We start from the raw sequence: 20134 nt of genomic DNA, 5'->3' as shown, positions 1-20134 counted from the left end.
TATATATATATATATATATATTATACATAGGTAATAATTGGAAAAATTAACTTGTTGATTTATGTAACTGATAAATTATCTCAAAAGAGAGAAGGAGATTTTACCTTTGTAAAGGCAAAATTCAAAATTAATTTCCATATTTCGATAAATTAATATTGCTAAGTATTTTATTATTATTTCAATATTATGAAAGATATAAACGATTTCAAAATGTTTATTATCTTGAGCGTTTTATGGATATTCTCAGTATGTTCATAATCATTCGATCATTGTCTCAAGTGCTCGGAGACCTTCGCGAGGATTATCATGAATCATCATGTCAAGTTCACGTCAACAAAGGATCGCAAAGGGTTAATGGATATAAGTATTGACACATTCGTCAACGAAGATCTGAAGAAGATTGACGAGATACTATATGTTGATGCAAATTATATAATCTTGATAGAAGCCAATGAGAGAGAGAAAAAGAGTGTCTTTTGCAATGAATGAATATATGATACGTGTACTTGAAGTAATAATCTCGCAAAAATGGATGCAAGAGAGATTCTGCGAATTTTGGGCCAGTGTAAGCGAGATATCTCTCTCCCCGTTTTATCGTTGTATGTAGAAGACGGATGTATATACGTATGCGACGAGGATTTTGCTGTGAGTAGGTATGTGTGTTCTCCCTTTGCTATACAGGGTGTTCTATCCTTCCGATTCAGTTTCAAATACTATAAAGACAAAAGCGTATACTGACCACCGGCGTTATTTATAACGAATAAAAAAAAAACATGAATTTTGTGTTAGTAGAAGTGCTAGCTTTTTTTTGAAAAAAATCCTGTTTTTCAAAAGACAATTAAAAGTTATTAATTTTTTTATTCCTATCTCGAGCAAGCAAAGTTTAATAATAGAAACATGAAAATTACAATGAGAATGCTCTAATTTTGTTTTTTGGAAATATAGCTTTTGGAAATACTTATTTAAAATGTTAAATAATTGGGCGACAACTTGCGAATTAAAATAATTAATTCGTTTTATGTTTGTCACTCGGTTTCCATGTCTTTTCTTTCGTTAAGAACACTCCGTGTGTATGTGTGTGTGTATGTGCATACAACGCAGGCGCAGGCAGCTGTCACCTTACACCCATGGAGGAGGCATGGGGCTGCGGCGGCCATTCTCAACTTATCTCTAGGATCTTTGTAAACATGTCGTGAAATCCGAGTATTTAGGCAGTGGCGTAGATCACGGGGTGGAAAGGATCTATCGGGCGGTCACGGCAAGGAATTAAAATCGAGCGATCGTCAATTGCCCCAGTGTAATTCCGACAAATACAAATTTCGGGATGCGCGAAAATTATCGCCACGCTCGTTGACAATATAAGGAATTTCTCATGATTTCGCGTGAATTATCAATTTTTTTCTTTTTCGTTTTTCTATATCTTTTCGTAGCGCAAAATTATATTCGTCGATACATTATGCCTACATCTAAATTATATTAATTAAGATCCTTGCCGACGTGACATGCGCTGCGTGACGTAGTTTCCCTGACAATCAGGACCGCAACGTCTGTGTGTAAACAGTACCGGGATTCTCAAACGCTTCACGACCCTTTTTTATATGGCTTATATGTCAAAAAAATTATGCAACGATACCGACAATCGTTGTTAAGCGTTTGAGAAGCATTCCGGTACAGAGAGCATGTCTTTGTTCCGTGCTAATAAAAAAAAAGTTTGCACACTACTCTGTATCCTGATTATCCAAATTTATTTAGTTTATTCCATTTAGGATATGTATTAACGACGATAATTTGACAAGATTATAGAACGTTGGAAAATTTTATGTACCAATTTTAAGATTGTGCCAACCATTAAAAAATAAAATAAAAAATAGTAATGTGTTAAATATAATATTGCAGAACTGAAAATATTTTTCATATTTATTTCAAGTGAGAGAAAAAATTCGCAAGAGTAAACTTTATATATATATGTAATACGTTTTCTTTTCAGCACCCCGTATATATATTCGAGGGTTTCCCGGCGAATTGGTATTCGCCGATCGATCAAGTTTTAATATATATCGGCAAATATCGGCCGCTGATGTCTCTCATTTTATCTTCCTCTATATAGTTCATTCGCGCTTAAGTTTATTTCTCGTAGATAATATAGATGAATTAAAAATTAGATAATAAAGGAATATTTATTATGTTAAAATTGAATATTCAATTTTTGAAGTCAAATTTATATAGTATACGCTCATGAATTTATTGTCATTTATTGTCAATAAAATAATAATGATATAAGGTTATATACGCGGTCCACGACATAATTAGCGTATGATTAATGAATGCGTAATTATTTTCATTTACATATTAAAATTGAATATTCAATTTTTGAAGTACGAATTTATTGTCATTTATCGTGAGTGAAATAATTAAGGTTATATACGCTCCACGATAAGCGTATGATTAATGAATGCGTAATTATTTTTCATTCACATTAAGATCGATAGCGTAACATTAATGCGCATATTAACAACTTAATAAGAATGCGTATAGTTACTGTTACGTGACATTTCCGAGGCTATTGTAGAGATTCTGCGTCAAGACTCGCCGGACAAGAACCGCAGCAACGTGAAACATAATACAAGTTGCACCAGCCAGTCCTAAGCTCAGCCATGCGAAGCAGGCAGCCAACGGCTAAGGAACGCGACGTACGAATCAGATTACATCTTGCGTTGGCTGCTTATCTTTATTCTTCACCTTACATCGCCTTGATTCACCTCATTTCGCTTCAGTGACCAATCCTTCGATCAGTTTATAACAAGTATAACAACGCTCGGATGCACTGGCGATTCACGATGAACAGAAATATTTTCGAGAAAGAATTTTCATATAATTTTTATAGGTTATTTAAAAAGTACACGAGCGAGACATCATAAAATAAGTGCAGTACACCTTCTAAATAAATACTTATTAAAATTCGTTTTGACAAATCATTATGGAAAATTCGATTTTATGTTAATAATTTTTAGTAACTATATTTCATCACAACAGCGAATAATAAAATAGCGAGGCAGTATTACAATGAAGTATAATTATTTATTGTATAATTGTATGATAAATTCATCAATACACAGAAATAAATTTGAATAAAAAAGAAAGACTATTCTAGTCATTTAATATTAATTAACTGAAATTAATCTGATTTCAATTATTAAACAATCGTTTCTTTTTCTTTATATCAAGTTGCTTATAAGTAAAAAAAAAATGTTTATTTTAAATGTTTGGAATTGGATAATTTATCGAGTCATTTTAATTACGCAATGATAATCTGATCTATCAAAATCTCTTTTCTCATTATATTGTTAATAAATATAACTAAAAAAATAATTAATATTATTCGGTATCAGCATTGGAGGCTTGTAAAAAAACTGGAGCTTGAGAGCCCTGTGCAACTTGTATCAGTTGCGGTTGAGTTTGAATGGGTGCAGTTTGGATTATAATTGGTTGATTGCTCCCGCCTTGCACTTGCATGCGAATCATCTGCAATTGCTGGGGAGTCAATTGAATCTAAAAGAGAAAAAGAGGACCAAAGGCAATCAAACGACACGCAATCAAACAAATAAATAATTCATTTTATAAAGAAATTTTTCACTCACAGGTATCTGTTGAATTTCGCCGCTAGGAGTGACAATCTGTTGAACAATTTGTATTCCTCCGGCTTGTGTAGTGGATGGCTGTTGCGGTTGTTGCAGTTGAATAATTTGTTGATTGGATGATTGCTGTGGACTTTGAACTGTAACTGTTTGGGCTGTGGTGGTGTTGGTACTCTCCTAAAATTGATAAAATCATTAAGATCAATTGTGTACATATGAATTGTTCTTGAACTAGTTAAGAAAGTAATATACCTGTTCTACCGGACTGCCAATGTTGATAGTCTGGATTTGCCCGCCAGAAGGTTGGACAATTTGTATGGGTTGCGTAGTAGTGCCACTATTCTGCACACCTTGATTCGCCGAAGCTTGCTGCTGAGCCAATTGGAAGTAATAATGAACTTGATCCGAGTTCATAGATGTACGTACAGTGGCCTCGTTCTGCGCCTTACTTTGTTTTATCTCGTCTCTGGGTACTATATCTATAAGAAAATCAAACTGATCGTATTTTGTAACCGCCATTGCAATGTCATTCCGTTGAAGAGTTCGTCTCTTATTATCTTCTGTGTGCACCCAAGCTCTAAGGGTCAGTTCGTGTATAAAGATCTCTGCCGCTTTGGCAAAGAGCATAGGTGCTTCTGCACTTATCATTTTTACGTCTCCATCTAGTTTCATGATCTTTTTTATCCTTGCCAATGGTAAAGATTGTGTTTTAAGATCCATCTGTTTAACAGGAATGTTTATCTAAATATTGAAAAAGTGTAGTTATACTTTATCTCACTATTATAATCTTACTAACAGTTGTAATATTTTTTATTTCTTCCATGACTTTTGGCCAGAAATGAGTCAATGCTTGTTGAGCTTCGGAATTGCCTGGTGAAGCGATTTGCAAGTCGCCATTTGAGTCACCCTCTACTTCGCTATCTTGATTCCTAAAAATGAAGAAAATAATTTTTGTAATTGCACTTTATACGTTTAGTTTTATAGCAACCGCAAAAACAAATGTCTTGTTTTATTCTTCATTTATTTATCTCAAACAATATTGTATTTATGAAAACTTTAGTTAGATATTTAGCACAAATATGAAAATTTGAATCTATATATATATATATATATATCTGATATTAATACTATAGTTTTAAATAAAATATAAATTTATACGATAAAAAATGATGAAACAATATAATCCAAAATATAATTGTCTTTTACAAAGCCAAAAATCCTAACAAAGATTTTGTAGAAAAAAGGATGCTCACAAACTCTTAGAAATAATTTAATTTAATATATATTAAATATTTTTCTAATAAAATATGCAATTTTTTGTTAAACTCCTGTTATTAAAATATTAACATTTTCTTATTGTGCAGTAAGTATATCAGAATGAATACCATGATACCACATTATAAAATACTTTAAACACAAAAAAATACAAAATAATTTTGTAAACGGATGTTATTCTCTTTTTACTTATTTTACAATATATCGCGAATGTAATAATGCATAACCTAAAAAACAATAAGAATTTGTTTACTTACGCATTTACGAAAAACACGGACATTTTGTAGCGACCAATTGATTAATTGATAAAAGTCAGAGATCTTTTTTTTAAATTGTAAAAACTATTTTATTATTGTAGTAACCATGGCTTTTCAAATTATATTTTCAGCCGAAATAATATTTCAAATCTCAGAGACAACGATTATAACTAATTGTGTTTCTGCCAGTAAACTCTCTCTAGAAGAGGCTTCTGGACAGTTTTGGAGGTTAGTTTTAATTAGAAGCTGGGCACGAAAAAAAAAAGAAACAAGTTGTCCAACACAACAATCCTTTCTCTATCTGTCTAGAGATTTCTGATTGGTTAATAATTTCCTATGTTCTTTCTTCCAATAAATCCCTAGATTATGTCCACATGTGAAAAGTCACTAATGTCATACCAGACTAGCCAATCGGCGTTCGAGTTTCTCAAGCCCCGTCGCCAGGTTTACCGCTTGCGTGGCGCTCTTCACATTTTTATACTTTCTGTTCTTTTTCTTGTGTTCCACGATACTAGAATCGCTACCCGGCAAAGTCGGTATTGTCGCTTCCTGCTTGCAGAAGCTATAAATAGTATAAATATGAATTATTCCATATTTTATTGATAATATGGAATAGCATAGATGCTACACATTAATAAAAACGTGAATTATCGTGAAAGGAAATTAAAATAGAATGTTTTCTTTTCCATTTATTAAACTTTAATCGATTAGTATTATAAAATCAACTATTTGCAATAAATTACATTTTTTTTTCTATACAAAAATTACTTTTTTTTTATACAAAAATTTCAATCATGCATTGCTTTATAACTACAGATTTTTTGAAAAACAGAATTCAATACTTGTTTAGCAGAGTGTATGTCGGAATTGTTTATCCTTATTATACTTCCAAATTCCATGATATAGTGATCTAATTCCTTGTCATTTGATAGCTCCTTCGTTGCCATATATTTATTAGTAAGCTGTGATAATTTTAATAAATCAGAACTGAAAGCCTCATCTAGATCAAACAGCTCCAAAGCAGGTGGAGGTAACTCTTGGAAGCTCGGAGGAAATACCTGTAGAATTATTTCGAGTTCATTTAACCGAGTTTATCTAAAGCATAATCATAAATTAGAAAATAAATTCATGAAACAAATTCAGAAATATAGATATTTACCGACGCTTGCGTGGGAGGTAAAGGTGCTTCAAAATGAGGTGGAATCAAAGTGAGTGGTTCGTGTTTTACTCCTAAAGCCTCATATGCTTTTATGCATGCCGGTACCATGTTTAAATTTATAGAATAAAAATGATGTTTAAACAATTTAGTGTATTCGCGAGGTATGTCAATATTATCTAAATCTTGTGTGCAAACTTTCGGATTGTCAGCCTGTTGTGTTATATCTGGTACAAAGTTGTACTCCCAAAACTGCACACATAAAGATATATAACTTGTCAATCATAGTTTGTGTAGAGGAAAATTTGGTAAGAAATCTTAATCTTTACAATTTATATATTTAGTAAAAAGTTAACCATGGCCTGTGATAAAAATAACTTACTTCTACATCATCCATATGAAGATCCACCGTTTCTGTGACATTTAATTCAAAAAAGTCAAAAATCATTTCCCGTAATGCATCATTGCTCTCCTTTTCTATATAAGTATCTGTCAACATTCTAGATGAACCTAATACAACGAGCTTGCCATTACTGCTTTTTACACAATGATACGCACAAATTGGCCTGTTCATTGGAATAGCGATTGAGCCACTGGATAAAGCGACAACAGATGGTTGCACTACGTTTAACGTTGCACCATAAGGATACAAAAATTTCATACCACTAAAATAAATCATTTATTAATATTTAGAGTTAATACCACAAGTTGAATATTATAAGATCATCTTACATGTATTCATCGTGATTCTTCAGAAAGATAGATTTGTTTGATAAACCTTGAGAGATTAAAGATTCTTTGGGATGCATTGTTTGGCTATAACTCATGCGAGCTACGCTATCTGCAAATATAAAAATTAAAATGTAAATTTCTGTACACAGAAAGGAATTTGATAAAAAAAAAGAGCTAAGTCATTTTTTTTCTCTGGGTGTGAATATTTTACGTACCATTGTTTACCATTATACCAAATTCTTCTAGCAAAAAATTAATGTTCGTATTGGATTTATTTTCACCACCTTCTCCAAGTGTGACAAGAACATTGCCACCAGAATTTAAGAAAGTTCTAATGGAATTCATTTCGAGCTCCGTAAATTTGCTTAGTGGTCCTGGCAATACTAGGATCTTGGCGTTCGCCAATAATTCTTGCGATATTACTTCATTGTTCCTAAAATATATTTTCTGAGCATAAGTTTTTCAACTTAACAGAAATGTTGATTGATACAATTTATATTATTATATTAAATAATGTTGAGTTATTCGTTACAGGAAATTTTAGCTTACTCGATAAACTTCCACTTTGTTTTCAGTTTTCGCTGAAGTATTTTAAACTCTTCATTTAATTTTCTCTCATTTTTGGATATGTCAAAAATAATATTTTCATTAGCGTCGCCACCGCCAAAAATTGTACTCATTCTTGGATTATTGTTCTGCTCGAGTGATTTGTAATGTACGGCAATCCGACATCACGTTTAGCACGATAATTATCGAAAGTGCACGTCAAAATATTTCATCGCGTCGTTGCTATGACAACCATGTAGCATCAAATATATACTCTGCAATTATGATCAATAATCGTCGACAACGTAATTATCATATGCTTCTTTCAGGCATCAATTAACACAAATATGCAATACGATTAGTCCAAGTTATAGTCGCCTTCTAATATATATTAGCGATAATAGGATTTTTTAAATAAAAATTATATTTTTTACATATTTTTATAATAAATAATAAATAATGTTTACAATAATTTTTAGAAACTGGATAACTTTTATCTTTATTTTGTGTTATATATAATTTCTTTTCTTTTATATATAGTAATTATAATTTTTGTCACAAAGCAATCGATAATGTTAATGTTCTTTAGTTATCCCGGTTGATAATTACGAAACTTTAACTCCTTAACTCGGTAACTGAACGCGCGTGTCGTTGGTGTATCATCTCTGCACTCTCTCGTCGTCTCGTCTCTCGAGAGTGACCTCGTGCATCAATATGCTCCAAATGGGCACTGTGATGTGAGCTGCATAAATCTCCTCGTTGGTGATTGGTCAAATAAGTTAACCGGGGCACGTAGAAAATATTCTCGGCCGACTCGGCTCTCGGCATTGGTGGACATTATCGTAAATATCGTGGTGGAAGCGCTATTGAAAAATTGGTCTTACAGTGGGACTTCTAATCAATTTGTAATTTGTTTCTCCCTGAATCGATAACGTGCGCGGAAAGCTGCTGCTCGCCTGGCCATCGCCGTTATATTTCCGGAAAATATGCTGTAGTTTCGATCCATTAGTTCTTTCTAGACATCTGCCGTTTGGTTCCTTTGTAGACATCTGCATCCACAAGAACTCCACAAGGCTAATAATAAAATGAGCAAGGTAAGATAATAAAGATCCGGGTTGTTATTGTTTCAACATTGTCTCAATGTGTTTCGGAAGTAATAAAACCATTATCGCTTCATCGCCAATTTGGAGAATCCCGTATTTTTTTATTTTAATGTTATTTTGGAAAAAATTTTTAGATATATAATGATTATGAATGGTTTTTCTTCAAGTTAAATATACAGAGATGAGAAAAAGATTTCGTGAACTTATCATTTTATTTATATACATATATTGATATTTTACTTATATATATATTTTTTTTGTTACGTTTATTAGGTATCGCGTTATCCCTCCTCGGATGGCAAGGTTTATGTGGGAGATTTAGGGAGCAGTGCTAGTAAGCAACAATTGGAGGATGTATTTTCCTACTACGGACCTTTGCGTAATGTCTGGGTTGCCAGAAACCCTCCTGGATTTGCTTTTGTTGAATTTGAAGATCCTAGAGATGCAGAGGATGCTGTGAGAGGAGTGGACGGTCGTATTATATGTGGAAGACGCGTTCGCGTGGAATTGTCAAATGGAAAGAAATTAAGAGACAGAGGCTTCTCTAGAAGAGGCATTGGAAGACCTTTTCATCCAGAAGATAAATGTTACGAATGTGGTGAAAGAGGCCATTATGCAAGAGATTGTCACCGTCATAGAAGTTCTCGTAGAAGGAAGTAAGTTGTGGAAGTTTTCTTTTTATTGAGATTAATAGTTTTATATTTATTTTGATATATATAAAAGAACAAAAATATCTAAAATTTGAATTAAAAAATCAAATTTATATATATATATATATATATATATATATTTGATTTATTCATCAAAATGTATATATGTGTTAATGTATGTATGTTTAAAAAACTGTGTATTGAATAATATTGCGTATATGCAAGTTACTGTATTTCCATATACAATATATGGAGAGTTATCTTGCAAAAAGAGTTGTTTCAGAAAAATAGCTTTATGTGTGAACCAAGATGAGAGTTCATGTTTACAATTGCAAAGACTATTTTGTATGAATTAACCACATTTGAATTTAGGCCTTTAATTAGGCATTCTTTATTTGATATTTACAATAATATTTAATAGGACATAAATATTTAATGTATACAGTACATAAATATTTAATGTATACAGTATGATTTCTCTGTTGAGTTATATGAAATTTATTTGATTAATTGACTGTCACAATATTGCAATCATTGTGCCACTTTCACTTTGCATTTATGAAAAAGATTGTATAGGTGCCATTATTAAAGCAATGGTGATTAAAACGCTACTTAGACATAATTGGTAATGAAAGAAAAGAAAAGAAAAGAAATTTCTACAAACATAAAGAAAGTGTAAGTTTGTAAAGCGGCCAACGTAATATTGCCCGTTATTTATAGGAGTTGCGGCTGAACATACAGCACACGCATGTGAAATGTGTGTTGCTACCTGACATTGTCGCGCGAGATTCGCCTTGGGTTCACGTTTGTGACACACCGCGCGTCGTAGTTACAGCGTAGAGCACTCCGCATCTACTTTGGGTTTCCCTCTGCACACTCTGCGGGCGAGAAAACGCGGCAAACATGGGCCGCGACCGACCGGACACGGGGTGGCTAGTTCTGCGCACTGCTACGATACCAATCCGCTGACCACAGACCATAACCCTAAATCGAGAATTTATGCACGTCTGGCACTTCTGGCGTTCTTCATTCAGCTGATTCCGTGATTTCTGCCTAATCGTCGTTCCCGTCGTAGTCGTCGTTGCGTCGTCATCGCGTCGTCTTCATCGTCATCATCGTCGTTGTCGTCGTTGTCGTCATCGTCGTAATACTTAACGATTGCTGAGAGACGAACTTTCAGCGGTCTTGTCTTTAGCCACTCCTCATCCGTTCATTTCGGACCCTCTCGTAATTTCATCTGCATAAAGGGCTCATCCGCTCTCCCTTCTCGGTGCAGCTATCGCGCACGCAATCCACAATTGTCTACTATAAGCACAGCCGAGAAAGATGGTACATATGTAGAACAGTCAAGTATATATTCTATAAAAATTAATATTTACAGTGGCTGAATGAATTTTCAACATAAACGAATTCATGTTACATTATTATGTGTAAGCAAGTTTGCATGATTTGATTTATAAAGATAATTGCATTTCTTTATGAAAACAATTGAACAATCTTGTCAAATAGGATTTGCTCAGAGATATTAAATAAAGCTTTTTATAATGAACATGTAAAGTTTAAAAATTAATGAGTTTATATACATCAGAGTTGGGATAATAATTATTTGTTATACTAATATACATTTCAGAGAGACAGAACTCAATATCTAAATATTATATTTTCAATGTTTGTAAAAGATGATAAACTTGTGGTACATTTAACAGATAATTATATGTAAATTAAAGATTTAACAGGATCAGGTTTTATCATTATTAATGATAAAGGATTGCTGTCAATAATTTTGGGGATATGTACTATATAAAAATCGATAAAAATCGAATAATCACCAGTTTTAATAATCATGTCTTATATTAATGGTCTGTAGTAATAGATAGGCAAAATATATGTATGACTATATTTTTTTAACATTTATTTATTATGACTTTTACTTTAGGTGGTCCCGTTCGCGATCAAAGTCCAAATCAAGATCACGATCGCGATCGCGATCGCGATCACGATCGCGCTCACGTTCCCGCTCAAGATCTCGCAGTAATCGTTCGCGTTCGCGCTCATCACGGCGCAGTCCATCTCGTAACAGGAGCGTTTGCGCCAAGGATAAATATCGCAAGAAACAACGGAAGTCTGTTTCCAAAGATCGAAGCAAGTCAAAATCTCGATCGGTTTCCAGATCACGAAGCAGATAAAATGGTAGGTACATATAACAAATAAATTAATATAATTGTTATTATCGTTGAATGAATGTAATAATATTGTGAGTTTCTGTGTTTCAGTGGATTTAACATTTATGGGATTTGACATTTATCGAAGATTCGTTTGATTTAATTAGAAAGCTACAATCCCTTTAACAGTTCAATCGATTGCAAATTGGTTTATTATTTAGCATATATATAAGACTCACCTGTTTTTTTTTTTTTTTTGTAACTGATATCGTAACTTTATATAATAAATAAAGGATTCTATGTGAAAGAAAATACATTGTTACTTTACCGGTTACGCGATTTTAGTTCTTTGTCATATTCATCGCTCGCATTTAAGTTACTGTAAACTGATATTCAATAAAGTTTTTAGACGTATGGGATCATATCGTACATTCAATTATAATGTCCATCGTTTCGTTGAAATCCCAAGTTTCCACAATAAAACGCATGCATATATATACAGCCCTTCTTCCCGTTCGTATATGCATACATCTGTGTGTTTGATCGTGATCACGCGATGCGTCGTCGAGTTTTCTTCTCTCTTGAAATTTTTTGTATTATCAGTACTCGACGGTAGCGAGTTAATAGGCGTAGCGAACGGTGTGATCCGATTTGCTGATATTTTCAATCACATTGTGTCGTGCGAGAGAAGCTGAATTAAAAATTAACTGGTAAAGTAAGAAATGTGAACTAATTATATTTTCGTTAATTGTTAAAAATATTACATGTCTCTTCTTTACTCCTAGATTGATTAAGATTCGTGTTGTCGAATTAACTAAAGTGATAAATTACATGCATGAGGAGAGAGAGAGAGAGAGAGAGAGAGAGAGAGAGAGAGAGAGAGAGAGAGAAGTATATGCACAATATATATTATTTAGGTATACTGAATACTATTTAAAATGATAATGAAAGAGCGAAAAGTGACGCAAAAGTGAATGACTTTGACTTCATGTGCTAAGTATAAGCACTTTGCCATAATTACTTGATAATTATATTAGACACAATTTTGTAGGATATAATTATAAAAATATTATATTTTGATTTTAATATATATAGTGCTTTTCTAATTTTGAAAAATGTAACTTTTATACATTTACAAGAGTACAAATATATTCGACTGTATTATCGCTCCAAATTCCAATGGTTCGGCACCCATGGCTCGTTTGAGGAGGATTAAGGAGCACGCAGACTGGTAAAGTGGGGTAGGCACAACGAATGAAGACGAAACGCGCTACAACGCGATACACAGAATGGTAGTATGGTGAAGTGGAGGGAGCCGAAGAAGAAGAGGAAGAAAAAGGGGAGAAGCCGGTGTAGACAGCAAGACAGCCGGTAGAGGCACGTTTTTAGTAAAGCGTGGTAAAGCGTCGTAAAACGCCGACGATTCTTACTCGCTTCGGTTCTGTTTGATCCGTACATCAAGTTTCGTTGACCTTCCGTTGCGCTTTTTTTTTTTTTTAATTATAGCGCGGGTTTTTATTGTATAGGTAGGTGTAATATTGCTAGCGTCCGAGTGGCGAAAGCGAAATTTCTTGCAGCACGCAGCAGATCAATTACACGCATTTGCCTGTGGTATCGTTCCGCGTCGAGAGTGTCGAGCCAATTGCGTGAACAAATAATCAGGGCCAATTAAGCGTGCGGGCGCGATGACTTCCGCGTACGAAATGACGGCGGAACGTGAGCTGCAGCAGAAAGCAACGAGTTCGCACGACGCTGCGAAAATACTTTTCAACGGCCGAGAACTGGACGACCCGAACACTGTCCCCGACATGGAGGAGATCTCGTCGTCATCTCGAGCCAGTCTCGCAACAGGTGATTCGTCTTTCGAGGAATCGACGCTCTCTTCCGTGGAAGTCAACGTTCTGCCTGACGAATCATTCGACGGGGATCTGGGAGTGTTCGAAAAAGAGAAGGAAAATAGGGATGAAGAAAGTATCTCTGTAAATTCGGTAAATGATATTTTGCGAGTGAATAAATCCAAAAACGAGGAGTTGTCCCTCGAAGATAATGAGAGGCGTGAGAAAGAATCGGTTTTATTGGCGGATAATACCACGCCGAAAAGTGCAACCTGCACATGCAATGCGAAAAGGGACCAGGCCTGCAAAGATGAAGAAAAGAATCGGAGCGTGCTAGAGATACAAATGCATCAGGAAGGATACGCGTGCAACAGTAGTGTTCACGTCGGGAAGAAATTTCGAGATTACGGGATGGACGACGCGCGAGTTTGTTGCGAAAATCTGGCGGAAATTTGCCTGGATACGGATGAAAAACAGGATGAATTTGAAGGAGAAATTATCGGTTGGCAGGATGACGAATCGTTTTATGATGCCGTACGATCGGGAAACGCCAAGCAAGTCTCGGTGTTGATCGCCAACGGTTGCGTGCAAAACCTGGACGAACCGGATTGGAACGTGTCGGGTGATCCACCCCTATTGATGGCAGCAACGAATCATTGCCTGCCTGTGCTGAGGTACATCTTTTAGAACGCAATCGTTTAGATATCACATTTCTTTGTATAACTTTCTCCTTGCAATCTATATCAATTTAGAGCTTTGATTTCATTCACGAGTCATCGTAATATTATCTCTTGAATATTTAATTTATTGTTTTTATAATTGTTTTACTTGATCTTCAGAGTGGCATTATGTATTTACGTCAGAAATTTATACCGAAAAGTTATTTAAGATTTTTAAGAATGACGTACAGATTTACAGATTACCTTATAGATTTATTATAAATTTATTTTTAATGGAAAGTATTTTTCCGTAATGTTAAAGAAAAAAATTAGCTTAAAACGCGATATCGATCTTCGATACAAAAATTCTCTTTGATGAATTGACGTAAAAGTTAAAAATAACTTTATGTTTGCGGCACAGAGCTATTTTTATTTCCGTGATGTTATCGTGTTCAGAATATTGTAACGTATTGGTAAAAAATTGTTTCTTAAAAAATTTTATCTTTATTTTTACTATGTAATAATAGTAAAATACACGTACGTACAAATAAATTTTTTATATTGTATTTTTTCAATCGCCGGATTACAGCGCGCTACTAGCAAACGGGTGCGACCCAGCTGTGCGTTCGCCGCGGGGTGAAACGGCACTTCACAGAGTAATCCTGAATGGCGGACCGGGCAACGTGTTGAAATTCGTGGAGGACCTCTTGAAATACAACTGTCCGCCGGGCGTCAAAGAGGCCGGCAGTGGATCAACTGCGTTGCACGTGCTCTCTCGTCAACTGGCTCACACGTCGCTAAAATCTCTCGGCCATAATTTCGATGCGGCCCTGAAGACGCTAGACTTATTGGCGAGAGCGGGACCGATTAATGCTAAGGATCATCAAGGTCGAAGTGCCTTGCACATTTTAGCATCGTCGACTATCTTTGGTACGACTATTATGATTGTCTGTACATAGAGCAGAATAATTTTCACTAAGAGTGATTTCTTTAAATTGCGGATTTTTTTGGACACTTGAAATCGATTTTTCCTTGACAAAAATCAGTCGAGGCATCATCACTTTTAATTAACTTTTTAATTATTATTACATTATCCTCGTAACTATGTATATAAGCTTCAAATTTAAATTCTGTTGAACGAAATCTACTTGAGTTCTCTACTATAATTTATCTGTTTCTTTGAAGTTGTTGTCAGTTTTCAAAAGATATTTAACTCTCAATCACCTTTACAATCAAAAGATATTTGTAATTGCAAAAGCTTCAATGGCACGTTATCTTACAGATAACAATCACAAGGCCGACATCGAGTCGCTGATTGGTACACTTCTGGCCGCCGGTGCGGATACCGCATTGAAGAACGATCGCGGAGAGACCGCTTTGCACGAGAGTTTAGAATGCGGTGCGTTAAACACGGCGATATTGTTGATACAACACACGCCGACGGGCATTACATCGCGGTACGGCGAAACGCCGTTGCACATAGCGTCGAGGAAAAATCATGTTGATATGGTGACAAAGTTGCTCGAGCATGGCGAGGATCCCGGCATGCAGGACGCCGGCGGAAACACGCCGCTGCACCTCGCATCAGCAAGAGGATTTCATCAGACGGTATCGTTGCTGGTCACCTCACCCTTGGCTCAATTGGAGAAGGTCAACATCGACGGTCTAACGGCGTTGCAAGTTGCCGCCGAGAGCGGATTTGTAAACGCCGTCAGGATACTGTTGAAGGCTGGCGCCGATCCCAGTCAGACTATGCATTATTGCACGACATTATTCCTGCGCCGTCATCCCGACATCTCGCTCTTGATCGATCACGAAATGACCAGACGTCGACAACTCGCCGCCTGAGGGAATCCATTGATTTCCTCAACTGACAGCTTGCTTAAGATCACTAAATATTACTATGGACATGAAAGTGCAATTATTATCATACTTGTTGCTCAATATCGCGGTACACGTTCGATGTATGCAGAAATTATATGTGCAATATTGTAAGTATAATATAAAATCGTTGCTATAAATCCCGACTGTAGATCAAAGTGCACTTAATTCAAAAGATTGCAACGTACCATCTATATACTCTCTACATAAAATATACAAAATATATTTTACAAATAAATGTTAATGCCGTTATCGTTTTGTTTTCACTATTGTTGTCATCGTGCATAATTTTGATATTATTATTACATTATTAATGTTTTAGTCAAATTTACTTGTTATCGTCATGATTATTTGAACGGGGATTATTTGAATGAAATAAAACAATACGATTTTTATAATATTAGTGTATATTTTATAAATCCACGTAATCTGAAGTGAAGCGAAAATGAGTAGACTGGGAGCATGTTTGTATGTACAGCTAAGTAAAAATGGATTTTAAAATATTTTTCTCAAAGTATATCACATGATATCTGAAAGGCTGTGTTAGAATTATGAAATAAATATTATATAATGATCATACAATGTACATGTAATGTAATTCATTGATTAAAAGTCAAGAAGAGACATTGTATAAAAATAAATATGTCTTCCCTATAATATTTCATATAATAGGCTTCTTTCCATTACATGCATTGGGAACAAACGTACAAACTGTAGATTTCTTTCGATAGAATTTCATTATGCATCTATTACAAAACATGTCTCATAGCCGTGACATTTCAGTAGATCTAGTTAATGTAGATTTTATTTTACGCTGCAGCAGTTGTCTGTACAAAATTTAAAATTTACGAAAACATTTGCCAACATGGATCGGAATCGATCGCATAAAATATTGATTTGCGTAACATTTATCAATGTTAAACACATTTCAACAAAGTTACATAGTTACATTTATCACGAATTTGCTAAATTTAGAAGAAATTAAGATAATGATAGGCATGTAATACTGTTGCACGAGCACTGAGACACATTTCCTTTGGAGGCCTACTGATAAGCTCTTATGATATTATTACTTATAATTAAGGTATGCGCGTGTGGTATGGCATATATGATACATATGTTTATACATGCATTCAAATTTACATACACACACGTTTCGATACACATTCAATTCGATGTATGTGTTTATATAATACAGGCTGCTATATTGCATATCCAAGATTGATGTGATGACACTGTCATTGTTGTCGGTCGTATTCATTTTAAGAACACTTGCATGTAGCACAAAAAAGCCTAAAACTATACCTTTAAGCTCTGAATAGCTCGTTATAAAACAAATTATGCATCTTTTTTTGGCACATTCTACTTGTATTCGTAGAACGGACAATATGTTCTACAGAAATGCTCGATCACACACGCTCATTCCTTTCAATAACACTTTCTTTCATTATAACAGTCTTTAATTACAGTTCCTAAATTTTTTTAAATCCTTAATCTTATCAAATCACCAAATAATGTAATGAATAATTCTGGCACAAGGAAAAGTTATGGATTGCGTTATCAAAACTGTGTATGGCTCTAGAAATATTGTAACAAAAAAAAGTTTGATTATACATTTTTGCTTAAACTAACTAAAATATTTTAAGCAGTACGTAATCTTAAAAACATATTCTTTGGATAAATAATTGTATATTCTTAAATCACGTATCCACGATATTTAACGTACAGCCAGCGCTGATGATAATTTTGTTAAAACTAAATGTTTTACTAATGGCTAATGACAATATTATAGCACATGTTTCATAATAAAACAAAAATCAAAATTATACGCGAATAAAATCAATAATGTATCCATTTTAGAAAAAAAAAATTTCTTTTTAGCAGACATTCACGCATTCGATTTTGTAAGTATATAATAATATATAGAATACAAAAGTTTTTTTTTATCTATGCCAAGCATTGCACATTGTTATTCATCGTATGTTTCCTATATTGACATTGGTTGTCAACTGAAGCGCATAGATATTATATAAAATTCTTCATACAACATTATACATGGTGCGTAACATTATGCATTATATCAGAGATGAGCTCATATTATATAAATTTTTCAAAATTCAGTATTTAAATAATAGTTCATGTAATCATTTAAACAACTTTTTATTTATTTAGTTAAATAATATAATATTATTTCTTCTTCGTATAAGAATAATGATTACTTCTATAAATAATATGAGTATTACATTCGTAACGAATAAATTAAAAATAGTCGTTTTTTATTCCTTGTTATTTGAATAAAAAAAAAAGATACGAATAGACGCTGTATGGCAAATCAGAGTCAAACGCAGATCTTGGTGCTCAAAAATAAAGTCTTCAATACATTTCTGTTAGTATTCCCATCTTCTTAATATATAGTGGAGTAATGCGATTGTATTATATATAAGAAAATAGAAATATTAACAGAAATATATTGAAGACTTTATTTTGAGCTGCCAAGACCTGCGTTTGACTCTGATTTGCTGTATAGTGTCTATTCATATAGTTTTTAATCTGAAAGTTATTTTTACGTATTGTTGAAAAAAATGAGACTTTTGCCCATTTCTGATATTTACTAATAAAGTGTATAGGCCTGAATTCTTTTCGCTATTTAAAAAATGGAGAGGCTACAATACTTCTATATTACTTTGGTAGAAATGATGCATATTCATATTAGAGATTTAAGAAATACTAAAAGAATATTAAAATATTTTAAAAAATATTTTAAAAAGCTAGAAAGATTTCGTATTAACTTATTCACCACCAATTTCTAACATCTCTTTGAATGATTATATTTATTTAGAGCCTGTAGAAAGTATTCTATTCATATTGCGGAAAAATTATACAAATCATTAGCGTTATTGCCTGAAATAGCTCGTTTATTATTCGTTGCATTAAAAGATATTTAAAATTTACAATAAAAAATGTATTTTTACAGCTGCTTATGAAATATTCTGATATATTTACTAAATATTATTATATTATCAATCAATTCAGTCTTTCAAAAATATTTCTTCGTTATTTCGTGAAAATATTTAATATTAAAAATTCGTAATCAAGAATGATATTAATGCAATAAATAATAAGTGAGATATTTTAGATTAATGTCGTTAAATCATCGTGACAATTATCATATAAATTTTAATTATTTTCTATTGTTTTTTTTTTACAATCAATCAACTATTTCCTAAATAATAAGGGCTGCAAAGAGACTCAAAAGTCTATGCAACATCTGTTTTATCTTGCTAAATATTTATGGCAGTGAATACGTTAATATCAATAAGATAATGAATATTTCCCAAAATGTTTTCAACATATTTAGATGTTTTTGACCTAAATGTCACCTTAAATATACTGATTTTTATTCTACAATTATCAATATTAAAAATCTGTTATTAGAATTTTCATTCCAAAATATCGAGTTATGCATTTTCCCAATATATATATATATGTAAGATTATTTTCTGTTCGGTAGAAGCGTTTTCGTATCAAATAATTTTCAAATAATTGAAAACTATACATGATAATAAAAATTCTGCTATAAAAAATATATACATGCCAAATAATAGTCTTTTTTTCATGCAAGCGGGAAATAGCAAAAAGGAAACAGGCATATCTATAATATATTTACATGTAAAGTTAATTGTACAATAAGTCTGTGTAAAATTTGGCATTTTCGATTACCTCAGTAATCTTATTCTTGTCTTAAACAATTCCTTATTATACTTAAGAAATTCTCACAAAAAATTTATAAAACGCGATCTAAAATGCAACGTCTCCAAAGAAATATGATACAAATATTTCGTCTATTCTATAAGAAAATTCGCTTTTTTTTTTTAACAAAACTTGTTATTTGTATGTGTATTTGTGTGACTTACATGTCAAATTTATCAGAAATAGCAGCATAAATTGAGTTTTCGCTAACGAAAACTGAAATGTAAGTTACATAGAAAATAATATATAATTTAATATATTCGCGCAATATTTTCTACAGATCTTTTAATATCTTTGGTCACGAATGCGACCATATTTATGCGCGTACGTATCAGAAAATATTTTTATGATCGATAAATTTACTAATTAATTATTCATATATTCTGTTTTCTATAGATATTTATACATCTATGTGTCTTTTAGATTATACTTTTGGTAACATAAATATGTGATATATTTGGTTTAAATCCTTTTTTTTATAACAATTATAAAC

The 20134-nt window shown here is 33.2% G+C and overlaps 5 protein-coding genes across 11 annotated transcripts in view; 2 read left to right on the top strand and 3 right to left on the bottom strand.

Moving 5' to 3' along the window:
- Window positions 1–3189, bottom strand: part of LOC105458534 (eyes absent homolog 4) — a 17067-nt gene extending 13878 nt beyond the window's left edge. For 3 of the 4 annotated variants that reach the window (XM_011703918.1, XM_011703919.1, XM_011703915.1), the window contains exon 1: window positions 2540–3189. The gene's annotated coding sequence lies outside the window, so the exon portion shown is untranslated. The remainder of the gene's footprint in view (window positions 1–2539) is intronic. The other variant, XM_011703921.1, reaches the window with a different exon arrangement.
- A 39-nt stretch (window positions 3190–3228) lies between these two features.
- LOC105458533 (nuclear transcription factor Y subunit gamma-like) lies at window positions 3229–5485 on the bottom strand. Its single transcript, XM_011703913.1, has 5 exons — window positions 5168–5485; window positions 4432–4564; window positions 3888–4355; window positions 3639–3812; window positions 3229–3549 (listed from the first exon to the last, which is right to left on the bottom strand). The coding sequence occupies exons 1-5, from the start codon at window positions 5188–5190 to the stop codon at window positions 3376–3378; spliced, it is 972 nt and encodes a 323-aa protein (XP_011702215.1). The 5' UTR covers window positions 5191–5485; the 3' UTR covers window positions 3229–3375.
- Window positions 5486–5645: 160 nt separating this feature from the next.
- Window positions 5646–8283, bottom strand: LOC105458532 (intraflagellar transport protein 52 homolog). 3 transcript variants are annotated; one of them, XM_011703912.1, is made up of 7 exons: window positions 7605–8008; window positions 7271–7488; window positions 7056–7164; window positions 6706–6988; window positions 6327–6575; window positions 6010–6225; window positions 5646–5729 (listed from the first exon to the last, which is right to left on the bottom strand). In XM_011703912.1, exons 1-7 carry the CDS (start codon window positions 7733–7735, stop codon window positions 5688–5690), a joined length of 1248 nt encoding a protein of 415 aa, XP_011702214.1. In that variant the 5' UTR covers window positions 7736–8008; the 3' UTR covers window positions 5646–5687. The 3 variants fall into 3 exon arrangements, with proteins under 3 accessions (XP_011702214.1, XP_011702213.1, XP_011702212.1); XM_011703911.1 differs by lacking the exon at window positions 5646–5729 and adding an exon at window positions 8230–8283 and having other exon boundaries at window positions 5883–6225; window positions 7605–7876; XM_011703910.1 differs by lacking the exon at window positions 5646–5729 and having other exon boundaries at window positions 5883–6225.
- A 151-nt stretch (window positions 8284–8434) lies between these two features.
- Window positions 8435–11935, top strand: LOC105458531 (serine/arginine-rich splicing factor 7-like). 2 transcript variants are annotated; one of them, XM_011703909.1, is made up of 4 exons: window positions 8435–8695; window positions 8978–9360; window positions 10075–10683; window positions 11291–11379. In XM_011703909.1, the coding sequence occupies exons 1-3, from the start codon at window positions 8687–8689 to the stop codon at window positions 10085–10087; spliced, it is 405 nt and encodes a 134-aa protein (XP_011702211.1). In that variant the 5' UTR covers window positions 8435–8686; the 3' UTR covers window positions 10088–10683; window positions 11291–11379. The 2 variants fall into 2 exon arrangements, with proteins under 2 accessions (XP_011702211.1, XP_011702210.1); XM_011703908.1 differs by lacking the exon at window positions 10075–10683 and adding an exon at window positions 11628–11935 and having other exon boundaries at window positions 8442–8695; window positions 11291–11544.
- Window positions 11936–12398: 463 nt separating this feature from the next.
- Window positions 12399–16548, top strand: LOC105458530 (ankyrin-2-like). The gene is made up of 3 exons (XM_011703907.1): window positions 12399–14025; window positions 14600–14940; window positions 15293–16548. Exons 1-3 carry the CDS (start codon window positions 13202–13204, stop codon window positions 15856–15858), a joined length of 1731 nt encoding a protein of 576 aa, XP_011702209.1. The 5' UTR covers window positions 12399–13201; the 3' UTR covers window positions 15859–16548.
- Window positions 16549–20134: the final 3586 nt, after the last annotated feature.

Source organism: Wasmannia auropunctata, unplaced genomic scaffold (genome assembly GCF_000956235.1).
Source record: "Wasmannia auropunctata unplaced genomic scaffold, wasmannia.A_1.0 LD334508.1, whole genome shotgun sequence".
Lineage (NCBI taxonomy): Eukaryota > Metazoa > Arthropoda > Insecta > Hymenoptera > Formicidae > Wasmannia > Wasmannia auropunctata.
This window is presented reverse-complemented; position numbering and strand designations above follow the sequence as displayed.